Source organism: Cetorhinus maximus, chromosome 3, assembly GCF_964194155.1.
Source record: "Cetorhinus maximus chromosome 3, sCetMax3.hap1.1, whole genome shotgun sequence".
In the NCBI taxonomy this organism is placed as follows: domain Eukaryota; kingdom Metazoa; phylum Chordata; class Chondrichthyes; order Lamniformes; family Cetorhinidae; genus Cetorhinus; species Cetorhinus maximus.
This window is the reverse complement of record NC_135881.1, coordinates 26897260-26913850: the sequence shown is the minus strand read 5'-3', so window position 1 is coordinate 26913850 and position 16591 is coordinate 26897260. Positions and strand designations below refer to the sequence as shown.

Sequence of the window (16591 nt, the reverse complement as noted above, 5' to 3'; positions counted from 1 at the left end):
CAGCGAATGGGTGAGTAATGTGTCAAAGGATTGACCAATTGGCGTTTGGCGTGACAACTAATTGCGAGGGTCGGTTTCTCGAAGCCCGGCCAATCAGGAGCCTCATTTCTGGTCCCTCGCTGCCCGTAGTAACGCCTGTTGACCAATAGGCAGCGGGCGGAGGAGAAACTGACCAAGAGCGCGCTGGAGATATCCACGTACAGCCTATTGGGAGACACCAGAGCTTCAGCGAAGTGACCAATAGCTCATTAACTTCGCTCAGCGAGAGAGGGAGAGAGAGAGAGAGAGGAAGAAAGGCCGAATGGGTAGAGCTTAGGGTCTTCAAGTGTGAAATAGCGGCTGAAGGTGGAGCTGACTCGGTACTGGCTGGTCCACACAGTAAAGAACTGACCAGCTCATCAGGAAGAGGAAAAGGGGAGTGAGGAAAAATTGCTCCCTTCTTGCATCGTTCTCCTTTTATTCTTCGGCTTTCACCCCCCACCCTACCCTACCCTACCCCCTCCCTCCTCCCCCACCCCCCACCCCCGACACAAGTTTGGAATAAAAAGCCGATGGAAAAATCCAAAAATTTTCGAATCGACGCACTCCTGGCCGTCGATCTTCCCAAACCACAAACTTGTTCGCCTCTTGTAACTTCAGCCCCCTCCTCCACAGGCAGCCCGCCAGTGCTCGAGCAGCACCCGATCACCTCCGACTGCCTGCGGACTGACACCCCGTCACCCCCACGCTTCACTCTCAGTAACCTGATGCCTAAACCCGGCTTCCTGAGTGTTCACCAGCATCCCGGGATGACTGGCCTACCTCCCCACGGAGCGATCCCGGCTTCAGCTCTCTACGGTCACCCGGTTTACACCTACTCGGCTCTGACGGGCCAGTCCAACGCCCTACCCTACTCCTATCCCCAGCTCGCCAGCAGTCATCACTCCGAACCCGTCAAAGTGACGGCCGGCACTTTTCAGATCGACCAGTGGCTTCGAGCATCGACAGCGGGAATGATGTTGCCAAAAATGCCTGATTTTAACGGTAAGTGCACCCCCCCCCCCCCCGCCCTTTAACTCGTACGCAATTCCAAAAAAAAAGTGCAAAAAAAAAATCTGATTTTTAATTGCAAAGTGTTTGCAGTTTGAGACCACAGTAAGAATTTATCAAGACATGTAATGGGCGATTTTAATGTTAAACGCCAGCAGCAGGAATGAAGACGATTGAAAGATTTGCTCCCGATAAATGTTGTCAGTTTTCAATTAAAACAGGTATTCAGAAAGCAACAGGCGTTGGTACAGACAAGAGCTTTTAGATTTTAAATATTGTACAGTTATTTTACCTGCAGTGGGGTGGAGGGTTTGAGGCGGTGCGGTCTGTGTTAGCACCGCCGCTGAGCAGCGGCCGTTTGTAAACAAGCTTTCAGGCTGCAGGTCTGGACACAAATCTGTAATTAAATAAGGGAATCGCAACAAGAAGCTGCCCACTGTTTCAAGAAGACAATTTATACTAATCCCAGTCACAATTTAACTTGGAAAAACAAAAAAGCGCAGGGATTTGGTTTAAATGGGTTAAAAACACGCTAAGAATTTTTGCCGCCTGTGCATTTTCAATTGCAAGGCTCAAAATCAGTGATTTCAGTTTTTGGTTCGAATATGGTTCCGTTGGTATTTAGTCTTAATATTACGTTACATCAGGAGCAAAATAAGATGCAGAGGCCTTTATATAAATAAATGTGAATGATGTAAGATGTCGTAAGGCACTGACGAGCAAACGTTTACAAGTGCCTACAGTGATGTCGAAAAGTGAGCCTACTCACTGGGAAAACAGGTTTCTTTTTTTTGCCCAGCCTCATGTGTGAAAAATTCTAGAGAGGCAAAATACTAATTGGGGAAAACGAGTAAAAGTTCTCACAATGTAAATCGCACACACGGTTTCGGTGGTGGTGTTTAAATAAGGGGAAAGGAAGCGAAATGGCTGGATAATGGACGGCTGGAAAGTGGCAAACTGGTGCTAAAATCTCAGCACACTGTTGCTGTTTGCAGGAGAGTGAGTGGGCTTTTTGTCTGGCCGTTTTAGCAGATTTGTTCAAGATGAGGCAGTAAATGGCGCCTTTTCTTGCTAACCTTTTACTGTGAATGGCGGGCTCTCTGCAAACCCGGCAACAATGACATGACAAATCCAACATGTGCCTTATTTATTAGCCTTTGCAAACGGCTTGATTTTGGCACGCACGCAAGTGACACGAATTCTTTCTCCGTGTTGGGATTGTACCCACCACCACCTCCCCCCCCCCCCCCCGCCCCCCGCCCCCTCCCCCGCACCCCTCAGCAATCCAGGTGAAATCAGCACATTCTTTTAAGTAAGAATAATTCCAGCCCGTAAACAGCGCACTAAAATATCAACATCTTAATATAGGATGTTTTATACTAAAATTATTTTTGATAGGAAAATGGCTATAGTTTCATAAGCCATCAATGTCTGAATGTGTTGTACAGTAGGCTCTACTGTAAATCTACAGATATCAAATGTGGGGATTAAGGTGTGTTTATGCGTACAGCTTTAATGTTTCATCCTTGTGTATTTAATTAAAGAATTGACTTGTATTGGTATTTAGAAGGATTGTCTGTAAACGGTGGGCGTTCTCACTAAGTAGAGCCAATTAACTTTCCCTGGGGAGATTGAGCTAATTTCGCCCTCTCCCATTGTCCGTTTTATTGTCTAGCACATTGTTAGCCCTGTGGGAAATCAACTAGTCCTTTGAAAGAAACTATTTTAAATCACCGGCGAATGGGATACCTTTAATACACTAGCAGGGCAGAGTTATGTCCATTTAAATAGCACTGCGTACTGTCTATGATAATTGAATTTAACAAATGGTTCGGAGTCGTGCGTCCTGCAATTCGACAATGTTCCCTTAACACAAATCGCACAGAATAGTAGGCATTGTGTTTCCAAACTGTGACTTTTGCTTCGAGAGGAACATTGAATTAACATCATATATAAAACCCTGGAACTATGTGACATTTGAAAAACAATGAAAATAGATTAGAGTTTGGACTGAAATTCCACCTGCCACTTAATATAATGGTCGAAAACCTAACACAATTAAATCGCACAAATATTTGACTAGTCCGTGAACCCACCAAAATTTACATCGGAGGTAATTTAACTTACGAATGTGTGTTTAAAAAGGTACATCATTGGCATTTGTTACATCAGTTTGTTTCCTGTCCTGTCGAGCTTTGTAAAACGTGGTTTTAAAAAAAAAAATCACTGTTTAAGAAAGAAAGAGACCGCAAAATAAAACAATTGGATAGTTAGGAAGTAGCTCGGTACCCAGGTAAACATTCCACCTGCACCATAAAACCGCAAACCAATATGTTGATAAGGATGTCAAGAAAATACTCACGGTTTGTTTTTCGTGGTGCTCTGCACTTATAGGAAGAAAATTTATGTTTTATGGGGTATCCATCTCATATTTCTGTTGTTTTCCTCAGCACAAACACAGACCAGCATGTTGGGGAAATGCCGCAGGCCCCGAACGGCTTTTACCAGCCAGCAACTACTGGAGCTGGAACAGCAGTTCAAATTAAACAAGTATCTCTCGCGTCCCAAAAGGTTTGAAGTGGCCACATCCTTGATGCTGACAGAGACACAGGTAGGAGCCCTCGGTGCATATCCACACCCCATGTTTAGAGGATTCTAACAGAGGCGGCGAGACGTTTGCCAACTTTAAGCTTCCAGTTTTAATTCAGAATTGTGCTTGCGGTTGTTCTTAATCAGGAGTTTACATGGTGACCCTCCCGGCCCCCCTCCCCTCCAAACCTTATCTGCTCTTACATCTTGTAGTTTTTTGAGCTGTATTCAATATTTTAAACACTTTCCCTTTGGGACCTCCACCGCTCTTTCACACCATTCTAAAATCTGGATCTACTCTTTTTAAAGGTTAAAATATGGTTTCAAAACAGACGGATGAAGTGGAAACGAAGTAAAAAAGCCAAAGAGCAGGCAGCCCAGGAGGCTGTTAAACAGAAAGCAGAAACCACTGAGAGTAAATCGGACCATTTTCAGGATAAATCTGACATTACAAAAAGCGACCAGAATAAACATTCCAGATTAAGAGACTTTAGGGAGAGTGACGAGGAAGGAGGGAGTTTAACATGCCACTCGTCAGAATGTTCTTCAGACGAGGAAGCCGAGCTGAACCAGTCACATCAGGGCCCAGCAATGAAAATTAAATAGGCCCCATCTGTTCTGCAATTCAGATTGTCACCCCAAACGTGAAGCTCGACTCGTACGGCGTTGTTGGACGTGAAAGTTTCTTTGAAGCCAATGTCTTTCTGTTCTGCTGCTCAGGTTGTCCATATTTCCTCAATCTCCAACCAATTGCCATGAAGTACTGTTTGTGTATCTCTGCACCCAACAATGGGAAATTGCAAGACTGTTCCGTCTTTATTTTTGTAATGTATTTATAAGAATTCGCCTATAGTTATGCATGCTAAGTTATTGTTTAGCTACAATGTGCTGTTTCTCCCCAACATAGTGCAAGATGATACTGTATATAACACAATAAATGTTTTGTATGGAACTCGCTGTTACCAATTATTTGAGTCCATATTAAATGCAGGGAGGTGCTGGCTTTGTTTAGATAAGCAAAATAGAAAATTTACTGTTGTCTGGCAGGGGTTAAATTGAATGCATCACAATTGCCTTCATTATCTAGCGGCTCTTATAATCTGCCAATGACATTAAGAATTATCTCAGTTAGTTTGTAGCAGACAGACATTTTGCACCCCCCGCCTCCCCCCAATACTCAATAAAGCAGCACTTGCAGTCCCAGACGTGTAGTGGTTTAGAATGGACGGGCGCTTCAAGATTTAATTCTATAGATTGGTGAAATTCTCATGCATTTGTGCTGCCAATAGCTTGATTTTTAAAGCAATACTGGCGGCGAGGCCTGCTCTGCTCGGCTGTTCTCCCACGCCCTTCGCGGGGATATTGGCCGTTGTGAGAGGAGGCCTGTTGTTAATGCCTATGCCGGACCTGTGCAAATGTGCCGAACGGCAAACATTAGGATCGAGTCAAACTGCAGAAACATTTAACACCAAGGCTGAAATGGCTTTAGTTTAGTAAACCCTTGCAATGTCCCTCATCAATCACCGCAGGCTGTCCAGCCCTGGTTGGGAGTGTGGAGCATATGCTGAGCAGATGAAATCATATATTTCTTGTGTATTTATTCTCGCGTTTCCCCTTGGCTGCCTACATTGATTTTTCTTTTAACTTCCAAATATTTGCAAATAAAATTATGAAAGCGGCAGCAATAACTGTATCGATTTTTCTGCGTTTTGACAGCCCGGTCCCACCAGCGTTGTACTGTATTGCGTTTATTTTCGCCCAATTCCAATCAATCACAAAACAGAGATAAAATATATTTATTTTGTCATTTTTTTTTATCTCAACGACGAAGCTTTTTTTCCGTTGCCGCTTATGTTTCAATCTCCTCTCGAATTTAGCAGCCAGGTAAATGGCGTGTGAAATGTTGGCCCCCCTCTCTCTCTCTCGACAATGGAGATTTTTAAAAAACCCCGAATGTTCAAAATAAATCTATTTTAACTGCTTTGAAAGTCGTCCGGAAAATATAGCATGGGGTGAGAATTCCGCTCAACGTGGCCCTTGATGTCTTCCACGCCCTGTGAAATATTATGGTGAATTTAAGGCAAGCTTTGGAGATGTTTCGCTGTTTGCGAGCAGTCTTCTCTTGCTCTCGAACAGTTTACCGCCATCACGTTATTTTGCAAGATCAATCTCGAAAGATTGCTCTCTGTAAACGAACCTTTGTTGTTCCCTGGCTGGCCAGGAAATGTTTTCCTTCAAAGTCATACTGACCGGTGAGGAGTTAGGCGGTGGGTGGACGGGAGCTTGGAGAGAGAGAATGGGTAGGTGGGGGGTGGAGGGGAGTGATGGGGAGCGAGGCCTTCAAATTTATTTATTGTACATTTACAGTGCTAGGACACCATGATATACAGTTTACAGGATTTGGACAATTACACGTAAATTTTGAAACTGCAACATGAATTCACAATTCACCCTGTCCAATCACAATGAACACCCCCACCAAACCCGAGTTATTGTAACGGAGCATTACAACTGTCTAATAGTGCTTAGAAAATATGATTACAGAGCACACACACGAATTAGGAGCAGCTGTAGGCTATTCGGCCCCTCAATCATGCTTCGCCATTCGAAAAGATCATGGCTGATCTGACTGTGCCCTCAACTCTACCTTCTTGTCTGCCCTCTGTACCTTTGGCTCCCTTGTCAATCATGAATCTAACTCAGCCTTAAAAATATATGCTGAAAAAAATCTACAGACTTATGACTCTCTGAGAGAGAGAGAAATCTCATCAGCTCAGTCTTAAATGGGAGATCCCTTATTTTTAAACCGTGTCCCCTAGAAGTCTCCCCCGCAAGTGAAAACATCCTCCCGGTACCCACCCCTCAAGTCAAGTCCCCTCAGGATCTTATATGTTTCAATAAGATCACCTATCATTCTTCTAAACTCCAATGGATACAGGCCCAACCTGTACCCTGTACAGTCTTTTCAATAAGACATTTTAAATATATATATATATATATAGTTACATGATTGTAGATACGTTTTTCAAGCTGTAAATTCGGGGCTATCAGGGTAAGCCAAGATGCTAGAATGGAGAGACATGAGCTAAAACTGGTGAAAGGGCAATTTCTGAGCGATCTTGAGGCACTTCATCCAGTAAAGTGATCAATAATTATCTAGGTCTCCGGGACACGGTAGTGGAAGCAAAAAAAAAACACATAAATTCACGTAAGATAATTTTTCAAAAATGGATGGACAATATACTTAAATAACTGAAGAATCTGGAGTTTGAAATGTCGCATACATAAAACGAAATCTGCAGAACAAATATAACGGACCTTTGTAGAAGCCCTTTTCTGGGTCATAGAACACTGCTAATAATCTGCGTTTCATTACAGTTCATGACACAACGAATGCGCAAGTACATTCTAACACAACTATATTTGCGAAAGGGGGGAAGAATATATTTATTGTTCTGCAACATAATTAGGATATATTACCATAGCCTAATTTTTTTCTGTTACCTTGACATTTCCTAGCAACCGATTAACTGTTAATATCTAACAAAAGTCATCTCCCCAAATATTACGTGGGAAAGCTCCCAGATAGATCACGTTAATCGTGCAGAGCCTGATATCCAACTTTAAGAGCACTGTGCTAGAATCTGGGATGTGTGGAAACAATTTTCTATTTGACAAGAACCTTCGCCTCTTCACTAACCCAAACGCAAATGCCTGACCTGCTGAGTATTCCTAGCATTTTCTGTTTTTATTTTTCTATCTTCACTAATCAGTATGCAAGATCGAAACGTGCTGCTCAATGACAATATTTAGTTTACAGATTCACATCTCAGGAAACATTTGATATTTCAATGGTCCACTAACCGCTCACAAATTTGCAGCTAACACCAATTCTTCAAGACGTAAAAATCAAACTGTACGGGGCCTTCTCCAATTTACAGTCGCACGAGAAATGAACTGTTTCAACTCCTATTAATTAGTGTTGCAGGAGTAAGTGGCCATGTTGTATATCCGTTTGCTCTTAATAGTTACGGTGATAATTGGTTTCACAACCATTGTACGCGCATGGATACATCACTGCTCAGCAAGAAAACCAGGCATCGAACACTCTGGTTAGTTATGTTTAGTTTTTAAATTACATTCCTTTCATGTGTGTCCATTTTAAGTTCCGATGGAAAATAGCGAGATCAGCAGAATCCATACAAGTTGGAAGTAATGAATTGGACTGGGCAGCCACAGTTTGGCGATAAATTAAGGATCAATTCATTATTGTCACTGTAACTAATCCTGCAATCAATTACAGTAACATTAAATATAATCACTGGCTGTACTCGACAATCAGTAATTCATTTGGAATAATAAATTGAGAACATCTTTCTTCCTTCATTTCTTTCTTCGTTGGTTGTGCTTATCGGTGACTGGATGGGTAATTGCTGCTGTAGTTATTGTAAACGAACCTTAGTTACTTTCAAAGCTTGCCAGTTATCTCACAGGGAATGTCACACGCTGTTGAATATGGATGGTAAAACAGCAATAATATTGTTAATTATTAATATATACGTTCCACTAACAGTGCACGTTCTGTGTTGAAGGCTCTGTATGTTTGCAGGTGTTGAACCTTCCTTTACATTGTGTTGAAAACAAACCAGCTTTGGTCATAAAACAGGTAAAATGTTTTACCACTATAACAATTTGTAAATTTGCTGGTTATTTTGTGCTGTCCTCCTTGGCTTTGGCGCTTTACTTAAACTGTGGCCTGACCACCAACTATATAGAAGCAGAGTACACCGCAAGAACCAAACCAAACAGCCAATGAAATGATTTCGAAGTGTGATCACTGTTGCAATGTCGGACATGCGGCAGCCGATTTGCGCACAGCAAGCTCCCACAAAAGCAATGGCCATAAATCCATTACTCTGCTTCAAATAGTGGCATGCGACTTTTTACATCCACCTTGTCTTAGTGTAACATTCCAACCCAAAGACAGTGCTGCCTCAATGCGGTACGGCACCAGGTAATCAGCGGCGATTTCTGTGTTGTTTGACAGTCATTTTATTTTGAGAATATTGTTAATAAGATTTATTTTTATTTTCACGAATTATTAATTGGGTGGATAAATACTTATACAAAAAGCAAAAAGATAAGTATACACATTCAGAGATATAGGTTTCCTACATCACAACAGGAAATACACTTCGAAAAGCACTTCATTGGCTGGAAAGGGCTTTGGAATGCCCAAGGTCGTCAAGGGTGCCAGAGAAATGAAACTAGTTCTTTACTTTTGATCGAAAGGTAGATTCACCTCTTCCCAATTATAGAAGCGAGAAGCGGAGGCTGACATGCTAATGGAAAATGAAGGAGATAAGTAAATTGAAAGCATAAAAAAAATGGGAGTGTATAACGTTGGTGTCTGCTTTCGAGTAATGAAAAGATTTTCAGAAGGAACGTGATTGAGAATTAAAACACGGGTTGGAAGCAGAGGGCATTTATTTATCTTGTGTGACCCGATTTTCAGGCAGCCTTGTGAACTAGAATTATAACCCTGGTTCGAAACTACCCTTCTACCCTTCCACTGATGGTGGTATTTCTGGAGTCACTACCGGACGTCTCAAAGACTTTACAGCCAATTAAATAATTTCGAAGTGTGATCACTGTTGCAATGTCGGACATGCGGCAGCCAATTTGCGCACAGCAAGCTCCCACAAACAAGCAATGACCATAAATCCATTACTCTGCTTCAAATAGTGGCATGCGACTTTTTACATCCACCTTGTCTTAGTGTAACATTCCAACCCAAAGACAGCACTGCCTCAATGCGGTACTGCACCGGGTAATCAGCGGCGATTTCTGTGCTCGGCTGCTGGAGAGGAACTTAAACCCACAAACTGCGGACACAGAGGGAAGAGTAACTACCAAATGCACCATTCAGCAACCATCCCCAGTTAGTGACCGCTACCATTCCAGAAATCTCACTTAGAAACCCCTATACTCAAGAAAAATATGTAACCCGGGCACTGATTTTATTATAAAACAAAAATAAAAATACCTGGAAAAACTCAGCAGGTCTGGCAGCATCTGCGGAGAGGAACACAGTTAACGTTTTGAGTCCCTATGACTCTTCAACAGAACTAAGTAAAAATAGAAAAGAGGTGAAATATAAACTGGGTTGGTTGGGGAGTGGGGGCGGGGGGGGGGAGGGTAGAGCTGGATAGAGGGCCAGTGATAGGTGGAGATAGCCAAAAGATGTCACAGACAAAAGGACAAAGAGGTGTTGAAGGTGGTGATATTATCTAAGGAATGTGCTAATTAAGGGTAGAAAGCAGGACAAGCAAGGTACATATAGCTCTAGTGGGGGTGGGGTGGGGTGAAGGAAAGGGATCGAAATAGGCTAAAAGGTAGAGATAAAACAATGGATGGAAATACATTAAAAATAATGGAAATAGGTGGGAAAAGAAAAATCTATATAAATTATTGGAAAAAATGGGGGGATCGGAAAGGGGGTGGGGATGGAGGAGAGAGTTCATGATCTAAAATTGTTGAACTCAACATTCGGTCCGGAAGGCTGTAAAGTGCCTAGTCAGAAGATGAGGTGATGTTCCTCTAGTTTGCGTTGAGCTTCACTGGAACAATGCAGCAGGCCAAGGACAGCCATGTGAGCATGAGAGCAGGGTGGAGTGTTGAAATGGCAAGCAACAGGGAGATCTGGGTCACGTTTGCGGACAGACCGAAGGTGTTCTGCAAAGCGGTCACCCAGTATTATTATTCTGTTTAGCTATTATGATTCATTTATATAAAAAAAACAGACGATCTCAATTGCCAACACTGCCCAAAGCTTTTATCCTTCAGACGGTTCGATTATTATTTCAGTTCTGTTATAAATTTAGCTCCACAAGCATATATTTTAAAGCAATAAGATGATACGATTCGAACAATAAAAGCACAGAGCACTTTAACAGATGTTGGCCACTAACTTTGCGATTTGGAAATGATTATGTTAATGATGTATGATTATTCTATGGGAGCAATAATCTGTCAGAGAGATGAAAGACGCTGCTCAATGAACCTTGGAAATGTACTGATAGGTTGACGTTTAATTATACCCTTCTACGTAATTATCCATACAAGGCTGCCATGTGAGGAGCTGACACCTTTGCAGCGTTAATGCCGGACTCTGTACCCAAATCCTATTGTGGCTTCGCTTCTGTCAACAAAACTAATCCTTTAAAACCCCAGATTTAGAGTTCGAAGGCTCAGGAAGCGTTGTGAGGGCGTACAACCTAATTTCTGAGTCTTATTTTTTCCTAGGAGTCAAATGTGAAGAGGACAGTGCCCTGTTGCGAACTGAAGTGAAAGAAACAGAAATTTCAACACCATTTTGTTAATTGGTAGCGGGGAAAACAATCTCAGCAGGTCGGGCAGCATCTGTGAAGAGAGAAAGAGAGTTAGCGCCTCAGCTCGATGAAAGGTTATGGAGCTGAAATGTTAACTCGGTTTCTCTCCACACATGCTGCCCGATCGGCTGTGATTTTGACAGCACTTATTTTGTTCTTATTTCAGATTTCCAGCACCCGCAGTGTTTTGCTTCGGTTAATTGATCGTTCATGTTCAATATATCTCTATGGTTATTCGTTCAACGAGGGTGCGGCTTGGCCATTTTTGGGCAGGAACTCAGTACTCGCCTCCCCGCTGATTCACCTGGCTGCTTAAAGCAAGGGCTTGTTTAACCCAACCGGGTTAACCTTATTAACTTGCGATTTTTTACCATTCATGTCAGCACGTGACTATCTGATCCCGGTTAAAGATTAGTTTCGGCTGTGGACATTTTTCTAGACAGTACGTTCCGCATGGAAAATATTTGAATAAAGTTCGTAAAATGAGCCTTTAGAGCATTGAGCATAAAGGCAAAATAGTGCGGCTGCCGGAAGCCGTAAATATAAATAGATATTGCTGGAAATTCCCAGCAGGTCTGATAGCATATGTGGAGAGTGAATGTTTCAGCTTGTTGACCTTTCATTAAAAAAAGAACACTCACTGTTTCTATATAGATTAGAACCTTTTACCTTTCATTTGGCTGCTCTGGTTCTGTTAATTGGATACATGAATATATTTCTAGGTCCTGAGATAATTTTCCGTTTGCAACGTTTCTTAAGGGACACGTCTCCTCATAACGACATTCGCAATAGCGCTTTCTAGGATTTATCCCTGACCACTAACTTTAACTCGAAATCCTAACCACTTATCCATAACGCTAACCCTAAATTTAACTTGAAGTCCTGGCCCGAACCACTGACACTTACCCCAGTCCTACTTAAATAGCCCAGTAACAATGGCTTTATTGCGGTGTGCATACCAGGAGTGATACTGCTCTGCTACCAACCCTGAGCAAGTGTACATGAGCCAGAACACAATGGCTCTCTTGCCTTTGATGCCTCGCTTCTTCTCGGCACAAAATTGTCGAATTACTGCTGGTATCGCTCCAAAGTAACCAAGTTGAAGCCGGGACCTCGCACGGCACATTGACCTGCAATCCATTCTCTAAAGTCTAAATCTTACGGGTCGAGTTAAAAGAACTGAGCGTCTCAACGTCTGTGTTGATATAAATTACAGGTCTCTTGGGAGTCAAGGTTTCCCTTTAGCTCGTTTCTCCTCCTCTCCTGAAGATGGCGACAACTTGAATGCTGTTTTACACATGTCAAAGCCAGCATTTACGTGATGTTTGATCATGGGGGAAAATCATAGATCAAGCCTGTTCTTGCCTTCCGCCCCCGTGTCCACACTTCCTACACTACCGGTTAAGTACAAACAAACTCGAATTTATATAATGCTTTTCACGACTTCAGGAGATCCCATAGTACTTCACAACCAATGAAATACGTTCAAAGTACAGTTATTGCCCTCATGCTAGGAAATGTGGCATATATAGCAATTTCCCACAAGTAAATGAAAATAATGACTCAATAATTTGTTTTAGTGGTGTTGGTTGAGGGATAAGTATTGGCCAGGACATCAGGAGAACTGGCTTTTTGCTTGGAATAATAGCCTGGAGGCAATTATATCCACCCTGAAAATTGAGCCTGCGTTTAATGTTTTGTCCAAAATTACTTGGAGGTGGGGTGGAAAGGAAACAAACTAACACCGAATATCAAGAACATGTGGGTTCTCTCTCATTTGTAGGCCTTGTACTAAGTAGGTGTTATATTTTGAAATTTTTACTCCAAATATTTTTCAGAAGTTCAGATCACTCTCAGGGGCAAGTGTTCATTGCCAACATCTAGAAAGCATGTACTAAGTATAGGGCTCAAATAGAAAACCTTCACCGCTGTATTTCAGCTACTGATAATAGGGTGCGGCTTCATTTCATCTTCCTTGGCGTTGAAAGACAGTAAAATAAACAAGACTCTGGTTAAGCACAACTGAAAAAAGCATTATTAACTATTAAATAGGCAAGTAACCAGAAACAATTCAACACTAAAGGTTCCACATGCACACTGACAACACCAAACTCTATCCCGCCACCATCTTGCTCATCCCTTCCATTGCCTCTGATTTGTTACGCTCCTTGTCTGAGACCCAGTATTGGATGAGCAGAGATTTCCTCCTATTAAATATTATGAAATTGAAAGCCATTGTTTTAAGTCCCATACAAACCCTGCTTCCAAGCTATTCACTCCACCACTCTCACTGGCCCACTGTCTGAGGCTAAATCAGTCTGTTTATAACCTTGGATTCCTACTTCATCCCAATTTGAGATTCTAGCCTCATATTCTCTCCATTGCCAAGACTGCCTACTTCCACTGATGTAGTATCACAGGTCTCCATCACTGCTGAGCTCTTCTTTTCCTGAAAACCTCATCCATGTCTCTGTTACCTGTAGACTTGACTATATGTTCTCCCAGCCGGTGTCTCATCTTCCACCCTCTATAAACTTAAACTCCCCCTAAACTTTGCTGCCAGTACCAAAACTTGCACCAACTCCTGTACACCCATCACCCTTGTTCACTGATTTACATGGCCTAACATTATCTTGATTTTAAAATTCTCATCCTTGTTTCCAAATGGCCTCATCTCTTCCTATCTCTATAACTCCTTCTAGCCCTACACCTCCAAGATTTTGTTCTCCTCCAATTCTGGCCTCTTACTCATCCCTGATTTTCATCATTCCACAATTGGTGATCCCGCCTTCAGCTACCTAGAAAAGTTTTACTATGTTAAAGGGGCAATATTATTGCTAGTTGTTGTTGCTCATATTAATTATGGGCTCTCTTTGGGAGATAGAAAAATAGTTGTATATGGGGCATAAATATGAAATTTAACTGAATGGGACTGGACATACAGTTCCTGAATATTTAAACAGTCATTTGTTGATGACTGTCTACTGAGTCTCTCAGGCCTATATGTCTCTGGCAGTTTCAGATGAAGTACCCAATTCAAAACAGGTTGAGGAATACTTTTTAAAGCTAGACTGAGACAAAGAAACTTAATTACTAAGCTGAGAAATCAAACATATATCAAATAACACTTATATGATTCTTGTATTTCAGGAATGAAATTAGGAGATACTTCTAAACACAAAGGATGGTAGAAGGTTGAAATTTTCTTCCTCAAATAGCAATTGATCCTAGATCAGTTGTAAATTTTAAATCTAGTTTGATAGATTTTTTGATCCAAAGATATTAAGAGAATTAGGGCAATGGAGTTAATGGAGTTAGGTCAGAGATCGGCCATGATCTCATTTAACACGAGAACAAGCTTGGGGGGTTAAATGGCAATTTCTAGATATTTGAATTGGCCTTCCATCAGATATCTGCCCAGGCACAACATCTATATTCTCAGTTCTGTATCAAAATAGGTTGGATACCTTCATGTGAGTGGGCATCATTTTTCCATAAGTATCATGACAAAAAGATCCCATGAATGATATATTATAGAAAACAACGTGTAATTTTTGTCACACACTGTATTTACTCACAGGACTGCCTGATGAGTCAAGATAGACAAAAGATCATGATACATTCATCAAATGTCCATATTATACTGGACCTTTCAGACTAAATCAAAATTGGTGCCTAAGTATTGAGCAAAGGCGGCTTAGTGGTATTCTCACTGGCCTGGTAATTCCAGAGATCCAGAACAGTGCTTTGGGTTCTAATTCCCACCATGGTGAAATTGAATTTAATAAAACATCTGGAATTCAAAGTCTAACAAAAACATTGCTGATTGTTATAAAAACCCATCTGCCCTTTAGGGAAAGAAATCTGCTGTCCTTACCTGGTGGCCTGGCTCTTAAATGCTCTCTGAACAAGGGCAATTAGGGATGGGTAATAAATGCTGGCCACATTCCATGAACAAATTTTAAAAAAATCTAGTCCTATAACTCCAGTCAGCTTGGGCATTCTCAAGCAACTTCAACTTGTCACCACTACTGACTTAGAAAGTGCTCAGTGGATGTATTTATAAATTAAAACAGAGTTTAAAATAATAATTTAAGTGTGGATATTCCTGCTCCATTCTACCTAAATGTTCAGACTTTACTGGTTGAAAACAGTGTCAGCAGACATGTGACAGGTCTTCTCCGATTGTGTTTGGCATTTGGTTAGCTTTCTTAGCTCCAGATCAATTTGTCATCACTGGGCTCAGGCTGTGAGTATAGTATAAATGCAGTCTAAAAGTTAATTAGATGGGTAAGCACCTCTCAACATGCGCCTTAGTGTTCTGTTTAGTTGACTTATTTATCAACTTCTCATACAGCCCAGTGATTTTCAAAAGCCTTTTTCTTTATTAGCTTTATAGGAAATTATCATTCATTTGTCATGTTCCTATTGTCATTTTTCGATCCGCTTCATTTCTCCTCTGTGGTCAATCTTCTTCTTCAGTTCTCTGAAGGCAGGTCCTTGGCATGTCATGAAAATATAATAATTTTCATAATATTATTGTGGTTTATTGTAAAGGTAGGTTGATAGTGGGGTTTGGATTAGTTTTTCTGTGTGAGGTTGTGTGTGGAGTTTTAATTGAATTGCAGACAGCTAGTCTGGAGATTTTGAGTTATCAAAAGAGAAGCTAGCTCTGAAATGCTAAATACATAAACATGGCTGAAGTTTTAGAATGTGAGGTGTGAGGAACATTTGCATTTTTAAATAAACCAGCGTCGTGAATCTCAAAGAGATGGTAAGGTTTTACACCTAGCCAACAGAGGCTAAGACAAACAGCATGTTTATTTTTCCCAAAGATTACATATAATATGAGTACTATGAAAGATTTAATTTATGGAATAAATAAAGTTGCAAAGGCATATTGGAACAATGGAATTTACATTAAAAAGGGAGAAACTTGTATAAAGGAGATGAGGTTATGTGTAAGGGGAAGGCATTCTAAGATTTAACATGTATGAAAAGCCTCCAGCCTCTGTGCATCAAGCTGCTGTCTACAGGAATCGATGCTAAGAAAACTCACTGTGAATATCACTGTCCAGGGCACTGTGTGCTTTGCCTGGGTCTGTTGAAATCTATTTTGTTTTACTGTTGCCTTAAGGGAGGTGTAACTGGGAACTAGATTAATTAGGAGAATTAGAAGTTATTATAGCAGTGTTTTGTAGACCTATGTATGTGCTTAAAATCCTTTCTTTTATGAATAAATGTTTAATTTAGTTTTGTAAATAACCTCTAAGACTTGCTGGACTTATTACTACTGAATTCAAGGCATGCATCTTGAAATAAAAATACAAATTGCAAAACAGTTGTGGCAGCTGTTTCAAGTTCCCCTCTGGGATTTGAGCAGCTCAGCATTTATCATCCGCAGTGCCATAACAGGTGATTATTTGGCAAACTAAAGCAAATTGTTATGATTTTTACTATGGGACAGAGCAAGAAGGAAAGCCCCAAGTCTACCTCAGCCAGAATAGGGATCAAACCCTGTGCTGTTGGCAGTAATGTGATCCACATACTAGCTACCTAACCAACTGGCTTAACCAGCCCCC

At 41.3% G+C, this 16591-nt stretch overlaps 1 protein-coding gene across 1 annotated transcript; it reads left to right on the top strand.

The window, feature by feature from the left end:
* The first annotated feature begins 551 nt into the window (after positions 1–551).
* mnx1 (motor neuron and pancreas homeobox 1) lies at positions 552–4384 on the top strand. Its single transcript, XM_078534643.1, has 3 exons — positions 552–1023; positions 3480–3640; positions 3928–4384. Exons 1-3 carry the CDS (start codon positions 552–554, stop codon positions 4222–4224), a joined length of 930 nt encoding a protein of 309 aa, XP_078390769.1. The 3' UTR covers positions 4225–4384.
* The last annotated feature ends 12207 nt before the right edge of the window (positions 4385–16591 follow it).

Bases quoted from the DNA above. Each gene is read 5' to 3' on its own strand.
- mnx1 (XM_078534643.1), top strand. From the start codon at position 552: ATGGAAAAATCCAAAAATTTTCGAATCGACGCACTCCTGGCCGTCGAT. The intron at 1,024-3,479 runs GTAAGTGCACCC...TGTTTTCCTCAG, and splicing joins AAAAATGCCTGATTTTAACG to CACAAACACAGACCAGCATG. The intron at 3,641-3,927 runs GTAGGAGCCCTC...CTCTTTTTAAAG, and splicing joins TGATGCTGACAGAGACACAG to GTTAAAATATGGTTTCAAAA.